General features: G+C 42.1%; 2 protein-coding genes across 3 annotated transcripts in view; one reads left to right on the forward strand and one right to left on the reverse strand.

Moving 5' to 3' along the window:
* The window catches only part of cdon (cell adhesion associated, oncogene regulated), a 34,160-nt gene extending 15,049 nt beyond the window's left edge, over positions 1-19,111 (forward strand). Inside the window, exons 5-19 of the mRNA XM_079676569.1 lie at positions 561-704; positions 1,180-1,467; positions 1,553-1,822; positions 5,444-5,718; positions 6,040-6,214; positions 7,513-7,626; positions 8,203-8,406; positions 9,321-9,502; positions 10,489-10,594; positions 12,239-12,361; positions 12,568-12,759; positions 14,110-14,381; positions 14,494-14,573; positions 16,001-16,263; positions 17,064-19,111. Of these exons, the coding sequence (XP_079532695.1) occupies positions 561-704; positions 1,180-1,467; positions 1,553-1,822; positions 5,444-5,718; positions 6,040-6,214; positions 7,513-7,626; positions 8,203-8,406; positions 9,321-9,502; positions 10,489-10,594; positions 12,239-12,361; positions 12,568-12,759; positions 14,110-14,381; positions 14,494-14,573; positions 16,001-16,263; positions 17,064-17,218 (2,843 nt within the window). The 3' untranslated portion in view covers positions 17,219-19,111. The remainder of the gene's footprint in view (positions 1-560; positions 705-1,179; positions 1,468-1,552; positions 1,823-5,443; positions 5,719-6,039; positions 6,215-7,512; positions 7,627-8,202; positions 8,407-9,320; positions 9,503-10,488; positions 10,595-12,238; positions 12,362-12,567; positions 12,760-14,109; positions 14,382-14,493; positions 14,574-16,000; positions 16,264-17,063) is intronic.
* A 2,054-nt stretch (positions 19,112-21,165) lies between these two features.
* LOC307036775 (uncharacterized protein) lies at positions 21,166-26,382 on the reverse strand. Of its 2 annotated transcripts, none has more exons than XM_079677393.1 (2): positions 26,251-26,382; positions 21,166-23,188 (listed from the first exon to the last, which is right to left on the reverse strand). In XM_079677393.1, the coding sequence occupies exons 1-2, from the start codon at positions 26,273-26,275 to the stop codon at positions 22,827-22,829; spliced, it is 387 nt and encodes a 128-aa protein (XP_079533519.1). In that variant the 5' UTR covers positions 26,276-26,382; the 3' UTR covers positions 21,166-22,826. The 2 variants fall into 2 exon arrangements, with proteins under 2 accessions (XP_079533519.1, XP_079533518.1); XM_079677392.1 differs by lacking the exon at positions 26,251-26,382 and adding an exon at positions 23,576-23,978.
* Positions 26,383-27,361: the final 979 nt, after the last annotated feature.

Here is a 27,361-nt window from a genome sequence, read left to right on the forward strand (position 1 = left end):
CATGCATTTGACCTTTGTGATATGACATGTTAATATTGTTTGTATTAGGCCATTGTAGACAATACACAATACCTGTTGGTTGGTCTTGTTTTGACACCATTTGCATAAACAGACATTGATTTACGACATTAATTAATTTCATACACAATAATGTGTATTGATTGAGGAGATATAATTTTGAGGGGCTGCTGCTCTAAACTTAGAATAAAGCCCTCAACATCTGAGTTTGGATTATATACCATATTTGTATTTGTTATGGCTCTGGGTCCCCCTATCTCTGTCCCGCACATGCATGGCTATCAAAATGCCAAACGTTTTTGATGATGTGGCAATTTAGTTTGGTCCGACTTAAGTAAATGATGGGTACTCATACTCACTTACTCATATTTATGCAACCACAACAGCAAAATGAAACTATTATTATAATGTCCTTCTCCACAGGAGCAGCTCTGCCAAAGACAGCAAATACCCTTGTACACATCCTTGCTGTAACACACAGACTTGATATTGTGAAGTCTCTCTTTGCCATTACTGAAGCTGTTGTTTCCTTCTCCTTTCAGGTGACTACTTAGTTCTTCCGTCTGGAAACCTCCAGATTCTCTCAGTGTCAGACCGGCACCAGGGCATGTATAGATGTGGTGCATTCAACCCTGTTACCGGGGAAACCGTCATGCAGCCTCATGGTACTAAGCTGTCAGTGAAACGTAAGTTTGATGACATTTAATTTAAGACTCAGGAGTTTTCATATCAAGCCATATTTTATTTGGGTTCTGTGTAGGTGCTTGAATTCCTCGAAAACAGTGCTTTGATTTTAATGTAGTATTTTAAACATCCTGAAATGGTAGTTGCATTATATAGTTTAACTTTTTTATAATTTCCCAGCCATGTTATGTAGGATGCCAGGTCTGCTTAGAAACACTTTTTGGAAATATGAACCTTTTTTTGTATTTCCATTCAATTTGTCAACCTTCTATGCAATGTTGTCTGGTAATAAAGTAAAATAACTCTCACACTGTAAATGCTGTTTGTACTTTATATAAATGTCTAATTAACCACAGTGATTAGGTGATACATTTTTTAAGATGCAACTTTAAAATACTTGAAAAGTGCTTGAATTTGATTTTGGAAAAGGTTTATTCATCTTTTATTTCTGCTCATGTGCTTTCTCTGTTTGTTTAGATTCAGTCTCCCCCCCTCCTGTGAGGATAGTTTACCCCACCGCCCCACAGACTGTTTTGGTGCAGCAGTCTCAGCCGCTGACGTTGGAGTGTGTTGTGTCTGGAAGTCCTGCACCAGCAGCCAAATGGTTAAAGAACGGTAAGGAGGTCACACCAGGGCCTTCTCAGCAACAGTACAACAACCTGGTCTTTGTTGCCGTGGCGAGGAGCGATGAAGGGAGCTACACCTGTGCTGCTGAAACCAAGCAGGGGACAGTGATCATCGCTAACTATACTGTGAATGTTCTTGGTAAGAAAAGCACAAGAAAGGCTTTTAGAGTGTCGGGATTGTTTGCATCAGATCGCATGGTGATGATAAGAGCTTTTCTTCACAGAGCCTGCGTCTATCACTGAGGGCCCGACCAATCAGATCGTCTCTCCTGGCTCCTCAGCTCGTTTCACCTGCGTAGCGACAGGAAACCCTTCCCCTAACATCACCTGGCTGTTCAACGCTGACCCCATCACCCCATCAGGCCGCTTCCAGATCTCTGGATCCTCGCTGGTGATTACAGACGTGACGCTGCAGGATGGGGGCGTGTTCCAGTGTCTCCTGGACAACGGGATTGGCTCGGCACAGTCATGTGGAATCCTCACTACGCAAACAGGTATGTGTCTGTCCTCTTAAACTAATTGGGTGCTTTATTAAAGAAGCAACCCAGCTTGTATTAGTTATTAAAGGTGTTATACTAAGTGCTTATTAAAGGCAGGCAATAAAAAAAGATGCCTCATTTTTTTCGGGAAATTATTTGGTCAAAAATGTGTACAGTATACAGTATGTACTTATTTATTAAAAAATTAAACAGTATATGTATTACATGTCAGAACATTTTTAAGGATGCCCCTCACATCCTCAGAACTAAAGGAGATATACAAATTGGCTGTTTTATCTGACCAAAACCCAAAGATATTCAAATAAGAATAATTTTAAATACAGAAAACCCTCACGTCTTAGCTGCTGGAACCAGAACATTTAATTTTTTTCCTTTTGACATCTTAGCGTTTCCAAGTCGTACTGTCAACTGCTCAAATACAACCCAAGCAACAACGTTGTTGTCTTGTGCTTTTATTGTGAAAGAGAAAACTAAAGGAAAGAGGCTATGCTGCCAGTGACAATGTGGAAAGCCTTAGTGTTTTTACCTTAACACCTTAATAAGTATGCGTGCAACTCGAGCAATATACTCTTCCTTTGCGCAGAGCTTAAAGTGATAACAGATACAAAAAGGTGCATTTTAAGATGTGTCTCTTGACTATAAATTATGAAAATAAATGTTACCAGCGTTTTAAAGGTTAAGGCATCTTACCAGGCTGGGTCTCTGTGTGTCTGTACATACAGTATCCACAGGTGTGTGTGTGTGTGTGTGTGTGTGTGTGTGTGTGTGTGTGTGTGTGTGTGTGTGTGTGTGTGTGTGTGTGTGTGTGTGTGTGTGTGTGTGTGTGTGTGTGTGTGTGTGTGTGTGTGTGTGTGTGTGTGTGTGTGTGTGTGTGTGTGTGTGTGTGTGTGTGTGTGTGTGTGTGTGTGTGTGTGTGTGTGTGTGTGTGTGTGTGTGTGTGTGTGTGTAGGAGAGGCTTAGCCAAGGCCGCCCTCCTCCTGAGCCTTGAACTGAGCTTGAGAGTGAGCTTTGTGCACGCCGTCTGGGATAAGCCCCCGGACACTGGAATGTAAAGGAGTAGCCGTGGCGGGTTATGACGAGGACCAGACCACCCGGCTGTCAACATCATACACAACTGCCTTTTATTTATTAACACATCACAACGTTCCCCCCTCACTCTCACCCAAATGCCTCCCCTCCACGCCGGGCCCCTTTCCTCAGCTCGGCCCGCTATCTGCAGAATGTTTTCAGCTACAGAGGGAGGACAAATCAGACTGGATCAGGCGGCTTCACTGCCAAACACCCACACAGGAAGAAGAATGAGATTTAATATCTCTTTGCTGCAGCGTACACAAAACAGAATATCAGGCTGATAAGATGTGAGGTTGGCTCGCTGGTTTTTGAGGTACCAGGCACGGCCGCTTATCGCCTGCCCTTTGCATTTAGTGTAAACAGTATCATTGATGCAAGTGCTCTGTTATTATTAGTAGCAAACCTGAAATCTGTTTGTTTGCATCACCATGACAACAGCCCTCTTTCATCCGTCGGGAGACGTGGTGTCCTTGTTTCTAACACACGTCACAGCTAGCCGCCAAACTATAGCCACAACAAGGGCTGAAAGGATTATGAGATCACTTGATCTAATTGAATGACATGAAAATGAATTCAAAATGTCATTAGTAAGGAAAACAACATCGATTCCAGCCCCTTGTTTTAGAGATTTACTCAATATCATTTGACCGCTGATTTTATATCTATATCTATTATATCTATCTATTTATTCCTGCATTTTCTATTATGACAATATTTTTTTATTTCCTTTATGTCTTAAGTAAATATTATGTTGCATTGTTGGAGGAGCCTGGGACTTAAGATTTTCATTGCCAGATTTCAATAGCTTATGTGCATATGTCAAGAAATGTACATCTTGATCCCATAAAGTGCTTTTTGGGGCATTACTGTTCGCTTTTTTACTATTTTCTGACATTTTCTAAACCCAATTGATTAACCGATAAATTGTCAATGATAATAATAATGGTCCCGTCCTCCCATCGCCAGGAAAGAGCTGTTGTGACGTTCAGGCCGTCAGTCAGGAATGTAAAAACACACATTCACTTGTCCTCCAAATAAGCAGAGCTCTATCCAAACCGAAGCTCTCGTCTGTGCTGGTAATCCTCTGTGATTTACTATCACATTTACTCCCAGGTGTTCATGTGTAATGGACTGACCTTTTTTTTCCGAGAAGGAGCTGGCAGCGTATCCCCGTCCAGGTGTAGTAGCACTTACCGAACATTTATCACTCCTTGTCGTGAGGACGGAGCGGGCGGTGTGGCCTTAACTGCCTCTTTCTGCATGGTGGTGCCCCTGCTTTGGTTAAGCGATGAGTCAGAGCTATGGAGAGGGCAGAGGGAGGGAAGGTTGGACTGGATGTATTGCTGGGGTCTGATTCTCTCCGGTATTTTAATGGTTGGCGTGCGGAATGTGTGGCAGCTGGCCACAATCCCAGGATCAGTTCTAGTGTTACCAGCTCCGAGCCTGTTTGTTTAACAAAGTGAACAGCACCAAACTAGACCCAAAAGCGTTAACCTCCTTCCTCACTTGTTTGAGTTTTAATTTGATTATGGTGCTCTTTGACCTCAGTGGCGTGGCTCAGATGATCTTGTGGGCTGTGTCCTCCAAACGTCTGTGAAACATTCCACCCGGTCTCTGCCAAACCGGTGTCAGCCGTAATAACGCTCGCAGCTCGCATGATTCGCCCAGGTGGACCGCTCTGGCTCGGGTGAAGATTTAATGAAAAAACAAAACAAAGCGTGATTATGCGGTGCTGCCAGGATCCAGGTTTTTCTTGTTATTTTATGTAGATTCAACGGCTTGTTCCAAGTGTAAAATGTTCCAGCGCTGCTTGTCCTCTGTGGACATGTAGGCCACCTCGGTTAGTCTGACTGAGTCACTTTGTTGCCATTGCTTCAGCTTTAATAACATTGTGCTTTCTCCAGTGACGGTGTCCAAAACTCAGCACAACTTACATCTAAATCTAATAAAACTGCATTAATGCATACAGTTATATTATGTGAAAGATTAAAAACATACATTAAAATGTTTTTTAATCATAAATTGTTTATATATGATTTTTCTGTTTGATTAAGGAATGCAACAATATACTGTGGCTCAATGTATAGCTTTGCAGTTTTTAGATAAATAAGATCAGAAATCATGTTTTTTGCACAGTAGGTTTAACACTCAAGGAGTTATTGTACGACATAGATATACTGTAATATACAATTTGACTATACAAATATGAAAACAGTATGATATGCTGAAATTAAATTAATGCCTTTTTGAACATTGAAGCATGACAACCTTTAATAAAATGCTATAGACTTCTGAAAATGTTACTTCAAAAAGGATAACGCTTTTTTTCCCCAGTTTCATTTGTCTAGACAAAAGAAATGTGTGAAATCTACCTTTTGCTTTTGAACAAGCGAGATAAGAGGTTAAAGGTCAAATGCATTATGAATGTAAGCCCCTGTAAAAGACTATCCAAAGGTGGGAATAGTTTACCCTGAAAAACCGCTCCAGTCAAGGAGAAATCAGCAAGGAATGGATAAATAATCTTTCATTCTCCCTCCATGACAGATCCACAGCTTGGCTCCACTGCCGGTGTGCTGCTGGAGGCTTCCCCCTCGCTCAACCCCATGCAGAGCGACGAGGGCCACGAGCGCTTCCCGGCCGAGGACGAAGGCGAAGCGGTCAACGTGCCGGCCGACAGGAGAGAGAACCGACCCACTCCGGAGGCGCCAATTATCACCAGCCCACCTCAGACCCACAAGCCCGACATCTACGACCTGGAGTGGAGGTCGGGGCGTGATGGAGGGAATAAAATCAACGCCTATTTTGTAAAATATCGCAAGGTGAGGGGACAAATACACACCGCCATGTTTCACTTCTTTATGCCATCTTCATAAACACAGATCTTAGTTTCCCTGAAGCCTTCCTAAACCAAATGAGAATGGGCAAAAATAAATCCAGAGTTTGCTTCAGTCATAACAAGAGTACTCTGACTATAAAACTGCAGCGATACGAGTTAAGACTCCGTTGGCAGGAGGAGTTGGAAATTGTGACATAAATCTCTTAGGGATGTTCCTGAGGCCGTTCCCTGCCGTTACTCAGAGGCTGTGGAGGCATTTTCCATTTTAGTCAAGTGTTTGTATTTGTCTGTTTGTGTGTGTCAGGTCGATGATTTGGGAACAGTGGTGGGGAGCTGGCACACAGTCCGTGTCCCTGGCAGTGAGAAGACCCTGCGGCTGTCGGAGCTGGAGCCCTCCAGTCTCTATGAGGTGCTGATGGTGGCTCGCAGCTCAGCAGGCGAGGGCCAGCCGGCCATGCTCACCTTCCGCACCGGCAAGGGTCAGTCAACAAAAAAACACTTTGTTTAAAGCAATTAACAGAAATGTAACGTGAATTGATATGCCTGGTAGGCTGTTTACTGATTCTTGTGGTATTCCTGGGAATAACTTACCCCTGGAAGACTCCACTGTGCTACTTTTCCAACACAGCTACAATAGAAAGAGGAACATTTTCTACTGCTGGAAGGGGAAATACAATAAATAACTATCAACCATATTAGCAATTGGCGCCAGCACCTGGCACAATGATATTAGTTCACAGTTTATGTCGCCATAGGGATGTTAATAACTGAAATAGAAACAGATGAGAAAGGCTGATGCTAGGTAAATACATAAAATAATGACACTTGATACTAAATAACTCCTGGATGATCACAAATGTGTTGTATCCAGCCATAAACTGTGTATGAAGGTAAATGTTCACCACGTTTTTAATCCTAAACACAATCATAATGACTAGTATCATAATCGTAGTGTATGACTTTCGCTTTTTGTTTTTGAGGCAAATAGAATCTAGAACAACCACAAATGTACCACAGCAGGGTTGAAACAATGTTCCCTGGTCAGAAATATGTAAATGACTGCCAGAAACCACAGATATGATTGCATCCCAACGTTGGTTCTTTGACAGAATCGTCCTTGGCCAAAAACAAAATGCCAACCAGACTGTATACATCCAGCTCGACGGCAACTCCCTAAGAAATATTTGACCCCTCAATAAGGTCATTTTTTTGTCTAAAACGTTTTTAATGTATAGTGTTCTATTGTATTCTTTGTCAAATGTGACTCCATAGATGAAGTTTGTTTCCCAACCCTTCGTTACATTGCCAGAAATAAAATGGTAGTGGATACAAATTCATGTTTCTGCCTACAAACAGTAAAAAAAATAAAAGTAGAAAAAGGCTTTTTACGCCATTTTAAATGTATAAAAGAAAAACGCTCAAATATCAAAAAAACTATTCAAATAACTGAGTTTATCTGAGATGCTACAGAATTAGTTAATTTAATTGTTACTTAACAATCTATTTAATTTGATTAGGATGAAGCTTCTGTTCCTTAAAACTGTTAAATCAGACATTCACCCACTCATCTAAGCAACAACTAAGTGTAACTGCAGCGTTGTTGAGCGGAAACCTGAGACCCTCCCTGATAAAACCCGAGCAGCTCCGGAAACCAGGAGGACATTTTAGATTTCAGAGCCAACATCCGGAGCTGTTCCATATGCTTTTGGTGGAACTGATAGCCCTGAAGACCTGTTGGGCTTGATTTTCCTAACTCCTTTTCCTTTTCCTCCCTCAGAGAAGATCCCCACCGTCGTCAAGAATCCATCCAAGCCTCCCGTTATCTCTCTGCCCCCCAAAGCTGCAGAGGACAAAACGCCTACACACTTTGGTGTCGTCATCCACGACAGAGGTAGGTCTGCTGTGATGTTGCTGCAGCTGCTGTGCAGAGAATGATTGTGGGAATTTGGGGGGATTTTTTTTATAGAGTTCATGACTGGACTGTGTTAAATAAATCTCAGAGCTTAATGTTCAGATGTGGTCTGCTTTGTTTCTCTGTGCTTGGAGTACAAACAGTGACACGTTAGTCGACACCCTGTACTTGGATGAAATATGGTGTAAGCAGAAAGCTGCACAGTTATAGGGTCAAATCCCAATGTGTGTTTATGTGTGTTTATGTGTGTGTGCATGTTTACTAGCATGGCCTACTTTGCTGAAACTCACTTTTTCACTAACCCTCATTTCTCTCTCTTACTCTTTCCTGCCTTCTATAACTTTGTGGCTAAGAGCCGAGTCAGTAAGTACACATTCCTTCACGTCATGCCGTATTTTTTTTCAGTTTTTTGTCTCTGTGAACTTGTTCCATCTTTACATGAGTCTGGATGCACTGATGACGGTTGCCAATTCTCTCTCTGTGTGTTTTTTTAATTGGATTCCCAGAAGTTTGCCTTGCTCACAGGGTTATTCCTTCTTTCTTTTCTGCCCCCAGTACCCGAGGCACCAGACCGCCCCACCATCTCTATGGCAACTGAAAGCTCTGTGTATGTCACCTGGATCCCGAGAGCCAATGGAGGGTCTCCGATCACAGCCTTCCGGGTGGAGTACAGACGTGGTCGCAGTGCAGAGTGGGTCGTGGCGGCAGATAATATCTCGCCTCTCAAATTGTCTGTGGAAGTTCGCAATCTGGAGCCTGGTGAGCTTTAATACTTTACTTATTTAGTTACATAGTTGACTATTTCTTTGTTTATTTGTTGGTGGCAAAAGTGTTGAAGCATGCAATCAGTAGGTGAAGCAACTATCATTTTGTTTTTGCAGCTTGTAAGATTATACTCATCAAATGTGTAAAAAGTTTCAGGTAGTAGTCCTACGGAAGCACTAAGAGGCAAAGGACAATAAAAACAATTCTGGTTACCATTTTTTTAAGTCTGTTATATAATTTCTGTTCTGTGTTTATCACTTACAAACACGTAAAAAAACAAGGTTTTGCTAGATAATCTCTCTAAATTGAAAAATAAATAATTTGATTTAATTTTTGTAAATGTTTGTTGTTGTAATACTCATTTTGGCCACAAGAGGCTGATTTTTATCTTCTAAATAGGGCTTAAAGCATTTATGTTTTCCTCCAGGTTAATTTGTATTGAACACAAAGTACATATTTTGTGTGTAAGCATTTCAAATGACTGTCCTTTACCTGTCATGTCTTACTTTTGGCAAAACATTTATTGTATCGTTAATGGATTTTGACAGGCGGCAAGCTACATTTTTCAGCAAAACCCTTTCCCCTGTTTTACACATTTATGTTTAACTAAGAAAAACACTTTTTCCCCCCAACTTCTAAACTCACAAACTCTCCCTCTTGTCTGTAAGTGCTTCCATAATAACTTGTAATATCCTAAAATCAAAGAGGGTGTTTACAAATTAGAATGAAAGCCTGTCATGAGCACTTCAGTGTCCTTCAACAAGCTCAACAATAAGACTAAAATGAATAATTAGAAACACAAACAGCAGAATTGGGTATAACCATAGTTGAATCAACTTTATTGATAGAAACTAAAGGGTAACACCTCCTCCTCTAACATCGCCCCTATCATTGTATTTCTTTCTCAGGTTCCTCGTATAAGTTCCGTGTCATGGCCATAAACATGTACGGTGAGAGTCCCCATAGCATTCCCTCGAAGATTTACCAGGTGCCCCAAGCCAGCCCGCGCATCGCAGACCGCCCCATAGTCGGACCCCACATCTCCTCCACTGACGCCATCAGTGACACGCAGATCATGCTGCGCTGGACTGTGAGTACAACATCTATAAGACTGGTGGAAGAAGGCATTTTTTTTAATACACCTTTTTTACACTTTTTGCAGCTTCAGCTTTATTTTCATAACTTTGGGTATCATTCCTATCTGTAAACTACATTTTTTTCATCATGTTAATTTGGAAATAGATTATAGAAATAAGTCAAATAGGGCAAGAAACACAAGTAGTCAGATTTGATGCAAACTTTTTTTTACCATACATGCCAGAGTATCGTAGGTACTTTCCAGTTTTACCACCCTTTAAGAGTCTTTATTTATTGCTTTGTTGAACTTTTTAGCACATTTTACAATGCATAGGTAAAAAATACATCTAATACAATGTGTATAATATAAGTAAATATCATGGCTTCCCTACCAGCTTTTTATGTTCTTTTGTTCAAGGTCACCCCTCGAGACGTGAATGCTTTTCCTCCCTTTTTTTAAATCTGACTCAAGTCTTAAATGTCAGGTCTACAGCTCTGGTGTAATAATTATGAAGAGTAGAAGAACGTAGCATACAATGGAAACACTAAAGAGAACGTGATTTTTAAGAGCAATACTTTAGTAAATGTCTTTCCCAGCTGGCTCACCTGTGTTTGAGCTGCTTGTGGTTCTTTGGAGACTCAATCAGACTTTAATAGAGCGGCTGTGCTGATTCGGGCTCTGCTCTAACAAAGATAAAGAGGCCCTGTCATTCTACTTTTTGATTGCGCTCTCTTCAAAGCTGTTTTTTCTTAGCACCACAGTTTGGGCGGCAGATGGATGCAGATAGTTCCCCACATTTACTTAACCTCAGACAGTCTCATTTATATCCTGAACCTTTAGACAGAAAGTGCAATTACAATCTTGCTTGCAGTCCTTTACATCTGCAAGATAACGAGCCCGCCATTAGTCGCCGGAACAAAATCCCTCTTTTTTTGTATAATAATTGCCTACCAGATTGCTTTAGTCTAACGTCATCTTTTTTTTCCATCCTCATGCAGTATAGTCCCACAAGTAACAACAACACTCCAATCCAAGGCTTCTACATTTACTACCGGCCCACGGACAGCGACAATGACAGCGACTATAAAAGAGACGTGGTCGAGGGTGAGTGGGAATTTGAATCTTTGTTTTTCTGCGTGTGTAGATTGTTTGTCGATGTCTCTGATGTTGTGTTCACGCTCTGCAGACTCGGAGTAGGGAGGGTAATGGATACTCAGTGTGAAGAGCGGGGTGTAGTGAAGAGGGGCATTACTGCTGTTTGATTTATAGAGAGTGCTGTCCCAGGGCAGTAGGGCTCTCTGAAATCTGTTTTTAATAAATGGTTGCCTTAGCTGAAATATGAGCCCGGCCAAAGGAGAGGGGCTCAGGTTGCTGCATGGAATGCTAACAGAGGAGCCTGGTACAGGAGGGGAGGAGGGACATCATTCACTCTGCCCAACTCTTTAAAGGGGCCTTTTTATGCTAATTTCCAGGTACATATTTGTGTGCCTCTACTGTGACATGTCTCCATGCTTTAATGTCAACAAGTTCTTTATTTTTCTCACATTGCCTGTGTTGCAGCACCTCTTTTCACCCTCTGTCTGAAACCAGAGCCTAGTCTGCTCTGATTGGTTAGCTGGCCGGCTCTGAAGTGATTGGTCAACCGTTACTGTAGAGATGTACCGCCCCTTAGCCTATCACATACAATTTGTTTAAGCGCTAGCCATAGAAGAGCGTGTGTTACATAGGAGGCGTTTCAGGCAGGGAGGGGGGGATGTCTGGGAGACAAACTCCTTCTGGAGGGAACTTTGGGATTTTAGCCTTTGCCGACCATTTACATGCACAAATACCTATATAACACTCTACTACAGGAAAGGGAAAAAGGCATAATAGGGCCCCTTTCAAATTTTAAGCGGCAATACGACACCTGAGTTTAGGTTTCTCTAGGTAACTCCTTTTGGTAGCCATTTGAATCTTGGTGCTATGGTTTTTTTATAGCATATTTTAAATCGTTTTGTGAGCCCACGGCTGTTGTTTATTTTTGCGTTAGGGCTGTAATCAATGACTAACCTGCTGACTTTCTTTCAATCAACTATTTGGTCTTTTAAATGTAAGAGAATAGCAGAAATAGCATTGTTGCAGCTCTTTTGTCTATCAAACATCTGTTTCTGTATTGACTCTGATTTACAGCACAGAGTAGATTTAGTTTAACAGCAGCTTTCTCCTTTTGTTCCCACTTACTACCGTTAAGATCTACCTTGGGACAGAAGCAGCTCACATCAGGGACCTTTTACACATACTATTAAACAGAATACAGCAAGAACAGCAGCATGTATCAGCCATGTTAAAACATGTGCATTTCTATGTTGGCAATTGTCGCCTCATCTGTGATTTCAAAGCAATGTAGTAGTCTAGTGAGAGCACTGGTGTGTGTGTCTCTGTGTGTGTTTAGTGGGAATACTGGAACTAAGCCAGGACAAACATGAGGCTGCCATATATGGAGCTCATCTAGAGTAAGGCAACTGTCTGAGCCCTCGTGGGACTGAGAGGGGTCCGCAGTAAAGAAAGGGGGGGTTGAATGACAGAGCGAGCATGAAAGAACACGACCTGAAGTGTGAGACATGAATAGAAGAGGGAAACACTGATCATGAGTTTACACAGTACCTGGAGCAATGTGAGTCAACACCGGCTCATAGAGGAAGTGGTTTCTCACCTTTGTCCTCCTTTTTTTTTATTTTCTCCTCCCTCCCTCCCTCCCTCCCTCCTCAGGTGTGAAACCCTGGCACATGATTGGACACCTCCAGGCCGAGACATCCTATGATATCAAGATGCAGTGCTTTAATGATGGGGGGGAAAGTGAATACAGCAACGTCATGATCTGTGAGACCAAAGGTAAGAAGCAATGACTCAACAGAAACCTCCAATTTATCAGAAGTCCAGGCATGTTTTCTGAGAAGGCTGTAAGTTTAATAATGGCGTAATTACACAACGTAAATGTGCTAACTTTTGCGAGATTAACAACAATGGTTTGCATTCTATAGTTGCAGTACGGTGTTATTTTTCTGTTCCTCATGTCCTCTCCTCCCTCTCCGCTGCAGCGCGTCAGTCCCCGGGGTCGCCCAGCCAGCACCCCATCACCCCATCCTACCCCCACCCGCCGGACCCCCCCTCCCCACCTGGGGGGCTGCTGTACCTGATCGTGGGCTGTGTCCTCGGAGTGATGGTGCTCATCCTGCTGGCTTTTATCGCCATGTGTCTGTGGAGGAATCGCCAGCAGAACAACATGCACAGTGAGTGAACAGACAAGCAAATCCCCAGGCTTACATAATAAAAGCTGCTTGCAGTGTGAGATCTTTGAATGATGCTTTTCAAAACACACCTATCTCAGGGCATCCTTAAAATGTCCTAAAAGGCATTGAATTAATGTATTTAAAAATAAGGCCTTAATTGGTATTAAATAGTTTTAAATCAACCTTTAAAAGTCTTAAAAGTCTGACAAATGCTAAGACATGGGAGGTATGGTTCTATGTGTGTTTTTTCTTCTTCTGACATTGCATTGTAAAATCTCTGACTAATAATAGAACACTTTTTAGATGATAAAAAACAATTACCACATTCCTCTTAAATTAAGATGAAGTGGATTTCATTCAATTCCATTCAGACTGTCAATAAAAACTACTACTTTTACCATTATTTAAAATGAGTTTGCAGCACAACACGTATAAAGAGTTAACTCCATTTGAAGTGTCTCATATATTAAAGATAGTTGGCCCAAAGGCAGCGTGTGAAGCATATTCCAAGTGTTCATAGTGCAAATATGGATCCCACAGCTCCTGCTAAAGTGTTTGCCATTGTTGGACGGACCCTTTATCGGACCTTATGTAACTGTAAAGAGTTGTAGTGCTAAGATTTTGGATAACAGTTTGAGTCACAGGTTCCGACTTATTGTGTGTAGTAATTCACCAAATCAGAGTGAATTAAAGAAATTGGGGGATTTTATTAGTTTCTTAAAGGCATTTTGTTAACAGAGTTTCAGCTCTGATGTGAAAACAATGAGATTTCGTTCATCTACTTTTTTCGACAAATATTAACACAGTTTTGTACAAACCCTGTGTCTCGTCCTACACAATAGGTGGTACCACTTGAAGTGCAGTGTTTATTGTGTGTCTACAGGCAAAGGAAGAAACTGTCTCAAATGTACAATATAGAGAAAAAGGTATCTGGCAAAGATTCTATAAAAAAGTATAGTATGGGTGCTAAGAAAAGGCTGTCAGTTAACTAAAAGTCGCTCCTCAGATGGCTAACTCGGATGTTTTTGAACAGATGGTCAAAAACAAGAAAATATCTATTACTACTCCCTTAACTAGATTTCATTTTTATATTACATTTCTTTCAACCTGGTCTGTACCTCGGTCAGCTTATATTATATATATATATATTTTCTACTTTTTAATGCTGCTTTATTTCTATTTTGAGATGTTTACATTTTAGAATTGTTTATTTCTACTCTTTTTCATTTCTACTTATGTGCAATGCCTTGGTTTTTATGCTGTTGCAATGCAAACATTTCCCAATTTGGGATCAATAAAGTATATCTTATCTTACCTCACTCCTAACCATTCCTCCTCTCCCCTCTGTAGAGTACGACCCCCCCGGCTACCTGTACCAGCCTGCAGAGATGAACGGCCATGTCCTGGAGTACACCACTCTGCCTGGCTCCAGCCGCCTCAATGGGGGCATCCACGGGGGCTACGGGCACAACGGCCCCATGTTACCCCAAGGGTGCCATCACCTCCACCACAAACACCCCAACGGCAGCCTGTTCTCCCCCGGACACCAACACAGCCACGATGGCAGCCTGCCCCGCAGTACCCTGGACTTCGAGCACTCGCACCCCCACCACCACCATAATGTGAGTGCTGCACCACAAAGTACTCCAAACCAAGAGACTGGAAACATTATTCATAAACAAGTATAGAAGACAAGGCATGGTGTTAAATGTAGTGTGTGTGTTCTCTTGTCAGGGTGGAGGCATGTACACCGCTCTTCCCCAAACAGAGTCGTCTGACTGTATGAGCTGTCAGAACCTCTGCAACAATAACCGGTAAGAGAAGAATTCTTTTTATACACACCCTTATCTTTGACGTTAACATTTGGGACAAATTCTTTCAGGGATTTATTTTTCAAGAAACCTGGGGATGTATTGGTGTTTATTAATCAATAACAAAAACAAGAATCCAAACCATGAGAACTTGTGAGACAACCCGAAGAGACGGTAGTTGAATAAATCATCTTCTTTGACTTACTATAACAAATTCTAATGCATCGTGCAAGGCTTTACTATCACTGGTAGGGATGCCCCAATTTATTTTTTACATTTGGAGCTTCTATTGAGGTTTTTAGAAAAAAATCTTCTCATGTGTGCTGTCATATTCAATTATGTATAGTCTATATTTACTATTTCTGTTTCTGTTCTAAAATAAATGTAATTGAGGGTGCGGGTGAGGTTAGAATGCCCCGGGCATGCCTGGCATGTTCTGCATCAAGTTGGAGGGCAAGTTGTTTTCTGGCTGCAATAAAAGTGCAAACAGATATTGATTTAAGAAGAGTATGTTGTTACATAAACACATGTTGTGAATTCTTTTACTTTACAATACTGTAATTATTGGAAATGTTTGGATCACAGAAGTCGGAAACAATCGTACGCAGCCACCACTTAAATCAAATCCTACAAATAATATAATTAGTGTAGCCTAATCTTGATGTGCAACTGTGCAGAAATACAGTGTAAAAATCATTCAAAAAATTATGTTGCAGGGAAATGCAAGACACACACACACACACACACACACACACACACACACACACACACACACACACACACACACACACACACAAAAACACAAAAACACGCTTCATGCTGTTTGTGTATCTACAATATCCTGGTGATATCCTCTCTCTCTCTCTCTCTCTCTCTCTCTCTCTCTCTCACACACATTTCCCCCCCTGCTAGTGCTGTTTATGTACTTAAGGGTCCCTAGCATCACAGTTTACCTTGTGTGCACCCAGCCAGCAGACCTAATGAGGCCTGTGTTTATTTACCTCTGGCTGCTGGGAAAAGAGGGGGTGTGGTCAACATCCAATCATGTGCCGATAGAGGGAAGCTGAGTTCAGGGAAACATGATGAAGCTCTGTAACTGACTGCGTTTGTGAACATTACCGGAGAGAAAAACCACAATGTGTCACACTCGTTTAGAGGTAGTAAGACTGAGACCTTTAATCTCCAGATGAACTGTTAAAAACGATTGTTGCAGCTGTTCGACAGGGCTCCTGTTGTGTGAGAGCCTTCATCATTTCGTAAGTTGTTAGGTTTATTAACACAAGAGTTTTCTATGTCTGGCGGAAAAAACCCACAGATATCTGCAGAGGGGAAGAACCAGATTTCTGTGTGAAGCAGAAGAAGCTGACAGTTGCCGGGCACCTTTTATAAACAAACCCCTTTTCTTTCCATCTCCCTCTGTCTCCGAGCAGATGTTACAACAAGACCAATGGCACTTTCTCCAGCGGCACTCTGCCTGTAATGCATCGCATGGCGCCGTGCCAGCAGGACGGTCTGGAGATGGTGCCTCTGGGCCAGGTTTCCTCGCAGTGCCAGGGCCCCGACAGCCACATGCACTCTGGTGAGCATGGGGCCGACGCAGGGTACCAGCCAGACGAGCACAGCGAGTCCTCGCCCTCGCAGCATTCCTGCTGTCTGGTGGGGAACAATGAAAACTGTCCAGCAGACAACACTGGTGAGACACATGTTCATACCAAATGCCTACAAAAAGTGCTTATCTATTTACTTCTTCTGTCCCTCTGGTGGTTTCTTTCTGCAGAGATGCAGAAAGGAAACTGCAAATTCCCACTTCCTGATCAAAAATATTTGAAATATTCACGAAACTCTCTAATCTCTTGTCTTGTTGTTGACTTTTGGAAGTAATTTTCCCTGGCAAAGACCTCAGAAAACGTCAATGTGTCATTTTTAACTTCCAAAAAGTAAACTCCATATCATGTTCTTTCAGGGAAACTGCAACTTCTAACATCTTTGTTGGCAGTTAGCCTAGTTTAGCTTAACAAAAAGATGGGCAAAGCTTTACACAACTCCCTGAAGTCTATTCTTGTTGTTGTCTCTTAAAAGTCACTTTGCCTGGCAGAGACCTCAGAAAACGTTTAAATGTAATGTTTTTCTTGTTTCATGTTCATTCATGATATTTAAAGGCGTACATCTTTTGACAGAGCCAGGCTAGCTTGTTTCCCCGTCCTTGCAGTCTCTGTGCTAAGCTAGAATAGGTTCTTTAAGACATTCCCGTAAAAGTGTAAACATTAACTTCCAGTCCGTCATGGCTCGACACTATTGTGAAATCATACTCTTGACAGTTCTTCTTCATGCCTCACTAGTAGGTTTTTATATCATAGCCAATCCTCATGTTGTATGCAGACCAACTATGCAGCGTCACCACAAATTACACTGAGGGCTCTCCAGAATCGGTTCTTGTCTTTTTTAATATGAAGTCTAAACCAAACATTCTGCTATCCCTCTCTCTGTGTGCAGCTGAGGAGGAGCTGGAGTGCATGGACATGGAGGGGCCTGTGGTCTGCTGGGAGTCTCTCGGCCTGCCAGACTTGGACTGTGACGAAAAACCTGGGTGGATCTCCAGCAGCAGCCTGGCAGGAGAGCTGATCCAGCCCGGCCCACAGGAGGTCTGAATACGGCCCACACACTAGCACAATCTCCTGCAGCGTGGAGAGGAACCTGGAACCTGGCAGAGAGACAGTGTTGAGGACCAGAGAAAGAGGACCAGCCATGGGATAGTCAGAGACACTGCATGTTACGGTGACAAAGACACAAAAACCTTGAAAGGACGAGCAAAGTGTGAAAAGAGAGCGACTACAAGAGACTGAAACAAAACCAGATGGAAGAGCAGAGGTTGCTCAAAGACTGAAACTATCCCACTGGAGGAAAGACTCTCATAACAGACAAACAAAAACTCTTCAGATGACTTATTTATTTTTTGTAGTAGTGAAATATTATTTCATATGAATGTATCTGTTTTAAAGAAAAAAGAAGTTTGTCTTTTATATTATTTATGCCTTTTGGATGAGAAATACTTTTTATTTTGTGTTGTTTTGTCCCTCTGTGTTCCACTCAAGCGTGGAGATTAGCAATTGTTTGTGTAAAGTTTTGTAATAATATAAAGAGAAGATATGGAAGAGTAAACTCCGGCCTATTTTCAATGTCTTTCCTCCCCTCCTTATGCGTGGCGCTCAGATTGTGAGTTTCCCGGCCCGGGTCCAAACCATCAATATTTCTGGCAGGCCTTTGATGTGGCTCTCTGATGGGCTGTTCCACTGCAGTGACCCCTGAACAGGGTGAACACTCCCTTCACTGTTCACATTAAGGCTGCTGCTCTTTGCTTGACTGAATTTTTGATAGCTCATCACTTTAAGCAAAACGCACTGTTGCTTTGAGAGCACTCATGACCTACTGGCCCCAATCTGCTCGAGAAGTGTAGTAGTTGCATTAAAACAGAATTGTTAAGTGTGAGCAAATTGATGTATGGTACAACGGATCAGCTGCTACAGACAAAATACTTCCTACTTTTAAGGGAATATTATCTGATCAGGTACAAATCTCCAGCTGCAAAAAGGACTACATCGGAAGTTAAACAATAACCATGTCATAAATAGCCCATCCAGACAGTTTCCTCACTCAATAAGGATTTCTTGTTATGGTTAGTACACTCAAATCATAAAAAACACATTTTTCTCCTTAAGCCTGACAAAGCAGATTGTGATATTTCATTGTACCGACAAAGAAGTTGGCCCAATTAGGGAAAATCTATGCCTGTGGATTGTCAAGAGTTGGGTTATTGAAGGCCACTAGGCTATGCTAGAGTATTTCAAGCATTACGAAAAGAGTTTTATGAAATAAGTCAAACAAAAAAATAAAACTTCAATGGCACTGAGAGCCAATGGTGCTATCACATGTTCTTGTAATATGGTCCCCTGTCCGGACTAGCGAAATAATTATCCGACTTTGGTGTGTCCATGAGCTTTAAGACTTAATTTGAGGAACGACATGGACACTTCAAAGAAGATGTGGTGTAATGCATTTTATTCAGGGTGTTTCAAGAATACTTTGACAACTTGCTTTTCTGACTTGAGCGGGTGTTCACATGAATTATCCAAGTCTGGTTCTCATTTTTATGATCATTCCAACACCACATAAGTGCAGCACTAATGTACTTTTCCCCTAAAAAAGTCAAAGCTAATTTGTGTATTTGCCCGCTTGATTCTAGTTTTTGGTTTATCCGTAGTCCTGCTGCCAAACAAACCAAGACAAAGCATGATCTCTGTGGAAGAGACTAGTACCTGAATGACTGGGCACAACTTGTGGCTAATATATGATACTGTGATTTGGTTGGACGTAAGTAATCACAAATTGGGAATGTTGTTTAAAAATGGCTGAGTTGGGGGTTGCTGCTCGACAAGCAAAATTGTCTGGTGTAGCTTTGATATCATGCTGTGAAGAACATGACAGTGGTATATTTGAAACGGAATAAGGTTTGGTTGAGCTGAATAACTATGTCGTGAAAAGTTGCTTTGTAATGTTCCTGATGTGTAAAACTATCGCAGATAACTCATTCATAAAAACAGTTGTACTATACTTGTCTCAGGTTTCAGCCCGAATCAGCCAAACCAATTTTGTGAAGGCTTAAACCCTCCATTGGTTTTAGGATAATCTCTATGGTGTGCTGGCTGATTGGAGTTGATAGCATTGCAGCGGGCGGATGACAGGGCCCAGCTTCACTGAGGAAGACTGCGGTGCAGCTTTCCATTCCCGGTGCCTGTCTTCCTGTGTTTGTGCCAGAGTGGGTTGCCAGTCCTCAGGCCCGGCTCGCCTGGCATCTCTCCTCCCTCTGATGGTATACGCGGGATATTCCTGGCACCCGGATTTACTCGCCTGCTGCTGAGGCGTGGTGTAGCCTCTTCCGGCTGTTATTTTTAGTCTTGGCGGAGGCATTTGTTCAGTTGACTTGACTTAAACGCCTTCCCAGAATGAGCCTGCATGAGTTTCTCAGCCTGGAAAGTGTTTCAGATGTATTCGGATTTATTTTTCTTAGGATTTGAGTACAAAAGTACACTCAAAAAACGGAAAAGTTGACTTTAATTAAGTGTACTATTTCAACAAATGTTCCTTAACACTTAATACAATCTGTTGACATTATATATTTAATTAAATTCAACGTTGCAGTGTAGTAGACTCTCAGCCCAGAATGATGGCAGGAACCATCCATTCTCTGCAATCTTATCAAGTTTCGAATGATCAATTATTTCATTTCTAGGCAGTAGCTCGTTTGAGTGTCCTTTCTCTCGCTGCGGTTAGGAAGAAAAAATGAACAAAACAATGGGTAGGAAATTAGGGAAAGGAAGGAGAAATGGTCAAGGGAGGGAGTGGGGATGCTGACAGATGCAGGCTGTGCTGATGAGGAGAAGATAAGGGCAGGGTTGTCTCTAAATGAGCTGCTTCTCCATCTCCCACGTCTATCAGTCGGCACTCTCCCTCAGCCCTACCCTGCACCCTCTGCCCACGCAGCTACACCCCTTCATTAAGGAGCCCATGGGAACAAGAAAGCTCATTGTGCGCCCTGGAATTTCTGCCCCTTGCTGCAGAGCCGACCTGTTAACGCCGGTCCCTCTCCCCTCCGCCCACCATTCTTCCTCTCGCTCCCCACTCCAGCACGCCCTGAATGAATGCTATTCTTATGAATCGGGCAGTGTGTTGTTAAGTCTCTTGATTCAGCCCCGAGCGGTTTCATCCTTGAGATGTCACAAACCACAAGTGAAGCATGTTGTGGTTGGATGAACTCCAACGGCATTCCAGCGGGTCCCTGCAGATGATGAGCTCATAAAAATACATTCCCTCGAGGATGTCCGCTGTTTATTTGTTTCCAGGCTCAAGTCTCGATGCGTGAGGATGCCACACTCCTGCTGATGTAGCCACAGCATTTGTAGACTGCACCTGCTGGATATAATGGCTCATCTTTATTTCAGCTGCATCCAATTACCGGTCTCCATTCCCCCCCCCCCCAACAGACTTCACAATGCAGTTTGATCATGCTCAATCAATGATGAGCCTAATGATGACAAGCAGGTGGAGCACGTTGACGTGCTAATTTTCTGCTTTTAATTAATTGGATTCACATGTCAGGCGACATTTTTATATAGGCTATATTCATTTTAACCAAAATATATGTGCACAGTAATGAAATGTTTTTAGAAGGGTTTGATTAACATAATATTCGGCATCTGTGCAAGGATTTGTGTCATATCATCGTATGTCATAAAAAAATGACACTTTGCAGCTTCGAGCGATGAGATTGAAAGGGATTATGAATGGTCTGCAAAGGCTAAAATCCAAGAGTCCCCCCCCCCCCGCCCCCCTGTAATGCCTCCATTATAGTATTTTGTTCACTTCTGCGACATAGTGACGTAACACTACTGCTTCAATTGGTTAGCGCTCCAACACATTGCGCTTGATGGCTAAGACCCGGAACGTCCTTAAGCGGTTGACAAATCACAACAGAGCCGGCCAGCTAACCAATCAGAGCAGACTGGGCTCTGGTTTCAGACAGAGGGTGAAAAGAGGTGCTGCAGCACATATGTGAAAAATAAAGATATTTTCGAACATTAAAGCATGTAAACATATCACAATAAAGGCATAAAATATAAATCTGAAAACGAAAATAATAGAATATTTTAAAATGTTGAGATCGGCGAATAACTCTAATGTCCCACAGTCCCTCACACTGTAGAAAGCGCCAACACACGGTAGTAAGACAACAAGAAAAAACAAACCACACAGCTGGGTTTTTGTTAGAATTCAGCAGAAACATGAATTAACAATATATTTCAAGAAAAACAAACAAAAAATAGTCTTGTCTAATGAACCTGCTTTCCAGATGGTTTTAATAATCAACACAACACAGGACTGGTTATTTGAAATGGAAACCACAACCTCAGGTCTCCATGGTGTCACGCTTCGTAAGTTTATATGGCTACCAGGACTGCAGGAGACAATAGCGCAGTCTTCTCTGATCAAAGTGTTGCAGTGTTTATTACAGTCCAGCCTGGTGCTAAAATGTCTGTTCACGCAAACGATACAACACATATTTTCTCACTTAACTCTTGTGGTATTTAGCTCAATAGTTTTGGGTTTAATTGTCAAGGTTTTTAGTTTTGAAAGCACTACATTCGAGGTGTGTGGAATTTCATTTGTGATGTGAAAATTGAAAAGAATGACCTTTAGAAAATGTAAAGCAGAGTGACTATCCAGCGACAGTTGACAGTCTGGATAAATTCTTTGGTAGAAAGTACTTCCAATAAAAGTGTGCACAGCCAAGGAATTTGTTTTTACGACACATGAAGAGCCAATTTTATTGAATTTATATGATTTCCAAGGATTTAATGTTGGACGCCCAGTGCAGTTGGGAAAAGTTCACAGATATATTCAAATTAAAAACAGAATACAGCAGAGACTATCATATGCTATTCTTTAGTCCCTCCTTATATGTCAAACTACATAAACGGTGGATCCTTTACTTCCCATAATGAAACAGCAATGCTTTGTTTGTTGTTTATGGTATACACACTTGCAAACACAGGCTTTCTTCCTTGGACTTCACAATGTTTCTTTCACCGTGTTATACAACTAATACTTTTTTCTTTCCCTCTGCCTCTGCGTGAATTCACTGTTATTCATTTTCTCACCGAAAAGTTTAGGATTAGGGAAATAAAATGCAAATTAACTTGAAGGTCTCCTATTATACTCTTTTTTCATCACTATATTATTGGTCTCAGATATATAAAAATCATGTCTCTGAAGTGGTTGGCTGGAAATACCACACATGTCATGCATCGTAGCATGCTTCATACCCCTATGTTACAGCCCAGTTCCAAAAGTGCTGATTCTGTGTCTCTAACTTTAAATGCAAATGAGTGGACACAACCCCTCTGCAAGATGATTGGTTTAAAATAACACAATGGTGCTGTTGGAGGAGAGTCAGGTGATAAGGTGGGCGGTTATTGGTTAATTATTTTTTAATTTGGTAGTTTCCCCTTAAATGTCAATTCTCATTGGTGAAATTCCATTCCTAATTATTGTATTGTGGTGGTGGCAAGACATTTCAGAGACAGATATCTCATATCCTGAACAAATGAGAACAAAATGAACTGAAGTTACTGAATGTAACTCTTTAAAGCAGAAGATACACACAGTGAACTAAACATTAATGCAGTCTACAGAGACTTGTCATCAGTCATCGTCCACATCCAGTCTGGTGAAGTAGAACGTTATCCTGGTCCCTTCGTCTGTATCGTACAAAGCCTGGCAGGTGTACATCCCCTCAGCATCCCTCTTGAGCTCCTCTATGACTAAAGCTGAAGTGTTGACGGGCACCAGCATGTGTCCCAGGCTGCTGGACTGAGCCTGGAGCTTTGGGCCTTGTCCATAGTTGTAAGCCACTGCTACGTTATTATCAGTACCCGGTTTGTTGTAGCCCCAGATGAAGATGGTGGGCATGGTGGACCCACAGTCCAGAGTGACTGAGTCTCCAACTGTTGCTGTAGCATTGGTGCGAATATATTCCACCTCCTCGGGGTCAAGTATCTCCAGAGCTGTAACACAAGATGCCCCAAGTCAGTTACTATTACAGTAGAGAATTGTGTTTTATACAGTACACAATGTCAAAAACAGTCCCAATAAGCACAGTATTGACAGAAATGTATTCTTATTAGTAAGCTTCCTTAGAAAAGCTTTACAAGACCTCACAGTTTGCTGGGAATGGACTGAGTCAGCTCTTGAGGATGAGCAACTCATAATTAAACACACTTGTATGTTTATCTGCCTCTGGCCTTCTTGATGGTTCACGTTTTATCTCTGGCTCTGCTTAGCAATTTGACATAATAATGGCAGCAGTTTGTGATAAAGAGAAGAAAACTCTACTCGCCCCAACTTGTCTACCCACCCTTTGTTCTCTATACTAAAGCACAATGATCTTTTACCTTGTAGCGGAAGAGCCAAGGAGAGGAGCAGGCCGCAATAAAGAATCATCCTCAGATTCTCTGTGGTGCCACAAAGCTGTACAGGAGGGTTATTTGAAGCCTATCGCAGAGGTAAAAGTCTCCTCTCCAGTCCGGACTCCTCTACACGCTGAGAGTAACTGAGCGAGGCTGAAGGACTAACACTGGATTCACTTTAAATTATTCATAAAAGCATCCACCTCCTCAGTGTTGCTCCATTATGCCTGTCTCTCCAGCTCGTCGGCTCATGACTTGGCTAATGGCTAGACCTGCGAGTGAAAGGTGTAGGGTGTCAGGGTGATGCCATTGCTTCATATATTATTGAATAAAACGGTGGAGATAGCCAGAAATTCCATCACCTTCAAATTGAAATGAAAACCAGGGCCCGGCAATGATGGAATATCAGCGCGGAGGCACACAACAAACACAAGTTATTATTTACACTTTCATGGCATGCAGCCAAAATATAAAAATGCTGGTTTTCAACATAACTATATAGTTCTCATGGCCCATTGTGTGAATAATTGAAACAGTGCACCTAAAGGCTCAACATGTATGGGTTTTGGCATAATTCATGTATCGTTTTGGAATCCTTAAGTCTGAAACTCACGCAAGTATCTCTTGTACCAAAGAAGGTTCTGTTTAGACAAGTATAAGTCGGGACCAACCTTGGGCATCATTAGTGGTGCCACGAATCAGCCACCAGTAAAAACTGGAGCCTCTGGCTGATGTTTGGAACTGCTAGCTGCAACATTAGAAGCTGAGGCTGAGCTGTGCTGCCCTGCAAACAGCCCATAAACCTGCTCTGACTGGAGGCAGCCCCGGATGGAGGAGAAGGCTTTAATTAGTGAGGACTTAGCATGTAGCTCTTGGGGGGGTTAGGGTTAGGACTAAATTTAGAAGGTTGCTGGAAGACAGACAGATGTAATAAAAATGCAATATAAAACAACATGGTTTCTGAGGGCTGAGTAAACTGGAAATAAAGTCAAAAGATGTGTTAGGGAAACACTGGAAAGCTAGCACATTGCACAATCATGTTTGATATAGCCTATAGCCAATCGAATATAATGACCTGAAGATTTTGTACTGTATGAAAGACTCAAATGTTGCAGATGAGCAGCAACAAGAGAGGAAGACAGTAGAGAGTGAGGAGACAATGTTGATTCCAAATTAAGAACATATCTGAATGAATAAGGGATCTCCTCCAAACCGATGGCTAATAGCTAATGGTGCTGGCAGCTAGCGGTGCTGACAGTGAGAACGGCACAAACAAAGGCAAAATTGCTGACAGAGCCAGCTGTCTTTCCCATATGTTGGTGTTCCGCTTACGGTACATGCACTAACATAAAAGCATGTTTAGTTGTGTAGTGCAATAGTGCTATATTGATGCTCTGAAACAGAACATCATAGTACTGTATGGTAGTTCAAATTGTGGTAGTTTTTTTTTTCTTGCAGAAAAGTATTAGTTATCAAACTTTGAATTTTATTTTGGGCACAACAATCGACTTGTTGGAAGGCAGTTTTTTTGAGGCCCACTGGCCAGAACCCACAGGGTATACAATAGCATAAGATTTATTAAATGTGAAGGACAGCATTGGCATCTCCGCATAGGCCCTACAGTCTGCCAAAAATCCATCAGAAACACTTTATTGTTGTTAACTAAATTAGACCTTACACAAGCAATACAATTATCCTCAAATAGTGTATTCATTTTGTGCACATTGAAACTTTAATAACATGCCCCTGCAGCTAGGCCGCTGACACAACCTTGACAGCCCCGTCTTGCAGTCGCTGCTCTGGGCCATAAAGTCCGAGCAATGACAAAGGAGAGAGAGAGTTGGATCTGTCATTAATGGGACCAGCAAGTCCTGTTCTGTTGGAGTAAGAACTGACCAAATTCTTTACCGGTGAAGCACATCCTTTTCTAAGTGCTGCAGTCCTGCACACAACGGCCTGCCACATCTGCTGGCTGCTTGCCTGATTTGTTGCCTGGCTGCTTGCAACTTAAAGAAAATAAGGATAGGAAGAATACCAGGCGACTGGAAAATGTAAGTGGTTGAATAACAAAATGTTTAGGATGCTGGTGGGGGTGGTTGGGGGTTGGTGACAAAGGAGCGTTGCATCTTATCTTTTCCCTTTCAGCCTTGTAAAAGCTCTCAGGTGCAGCACCCCATTGAGTGGATCCAGTGGAATTTGTTTCATCTTGGCAGCAGATGAGAGAACAGAATCAGACCCAGATAGCGGGGACTGTACAGGGATCTGGGTAACAAATGAGTGCCACCCCAACATGTGCCACCCGCCCCAACTGTGAGCACTTGGCAGCGCTGCACTTTATTTGAGAGCAAAACCGGCAAAACAGGTGGGTTCTGCGAGCGTGCCCTATGATTAGATCAGCCATTAGCACTGGCATTGTTGAAAGCAAAGCTAACCTTTCCTTACAGAGGACCACCTGTACTGGAATGTGTTACTAAAGCTTAACAGCAGATGATTCAATCTCTGGTTAAGGGAAATAGTCTTGGTTTACAGTAAGGATGTGTGTTTCCACTTATTATTTAATGAGAGTGAGATTCACAGTGCTAAACAGCCACTGTGTTGACTTTTGCAACTCAGGTTTTATCAGAGTTGTACAGCATCCAATATTGTTGACTTCTTATTACCCGGACCCTTAGACCCGAGTCTCATCCATCTCCTGCAGGCTGCAGCTGTGGGGTTTCCTCCTCCTCTCTGCTTTTTCTTCAGTTGACAGTTGTGTCAGGGACCACACATTGCGGAGGCTGTTGTACTATTCCTGCAGACAGGGGAACATTTATCAGCCAGCCTACCGTATATTTCTTCTCTATCATCATTTATCTACCAGGCAGGCAAAGCGGAGGTAAGCAAGGCTGTGCAGAGGCTTGTGCTCGTAAAGCACAGAGGCCCACCCCCGTGACCTCCATTTCCCTCGTCTCATAGCCTCAGACGTCGCCATGCTGGCCTCATGGGCACAGAGCTCCCTGTCGGGCCTCTACCTGAATCACAGAGCAGAGCCCAGCCATAGCTGACTGGCCTTGGGACAAGGGCAGCAGGAAGGGGCCCCTCTCCTCAACTGAGCCACAGGAGAACACAGGAACAACATATTGTTTTACAGAAAAGTTACGGATTACCTCTGCAGTCCTGCAGCCGTGAACTCACTTTTTTTTCTTACTAATGATTTTACAGCATCACACATCTATGTACTTAATGCAATAGTTGAACATTTTGGGAAATACATTCAATCATTGCCTTCCCAAGTGTTGAGAAGATATACCTCTCATATTTGCCTGCTTAGCTTAGCTTAGCATACAATACAATACAGCTTTATTTATAAAGCACTTTACAACCTCCAGACCAAAGTGCTGTACAGTCAAATAAACAAACAAAACAAAATCACACAGCTCAGCTCACACTGCATAAAGACTGGACACATGGGAAAACATAGCCTTGCTCTGCCCATAGAGAGAACATCCGTTTACTATTAGAATATTATTAATATTATTAGAATACCTTTATTGACAAGAATTTGCCTTTTTTTTGCATTTATCTTGATCTACCCACACAGGAATATTCATAACAGATACAACGTACTTTTGTGTACCCAAGTATGTGAAGCAATAGATGTTTTAATGAATATAAATACAACACCAATGACTGATAGAACTCAATTGTCTTCATACAAGTATAGTTCTGTTAAATCCAAAGTAATACACATTGAATAATAAACACATACATATGCATTATTGACATAAAATA

Source organism: Notothenia rossii (genome assembly GCF_949606895.1).
Source record: "Notothenia rossii genome assembly, chromosome: 4".
In the NCBI taxonomy this organism is placed as follows: domain Eukaryota; kingdom Metazoa; phylum Chordata; class Actinopteri; order Perciformes; family Nototheniidae; genus Notothenia; species Notothenia rossii.

Excerpts from the sequence above, each read along its gene's own strand:
- LOC307036775 (XM_079677392.1), bottom strand. The coding sequence starts at position 23,624 with ATGATTCTTTATTGCGGCCTGCTCCTCTCCTTGGCTCTTCCGCTACAA. Across the intron at positions 23,189-23,575 it reads CTTGGCTCTTCCGCTACAAG|CTCTGGAGATACTTGACCCC; the intron begins GTAAAAGATCAT and ends CTTGTGTTACAG.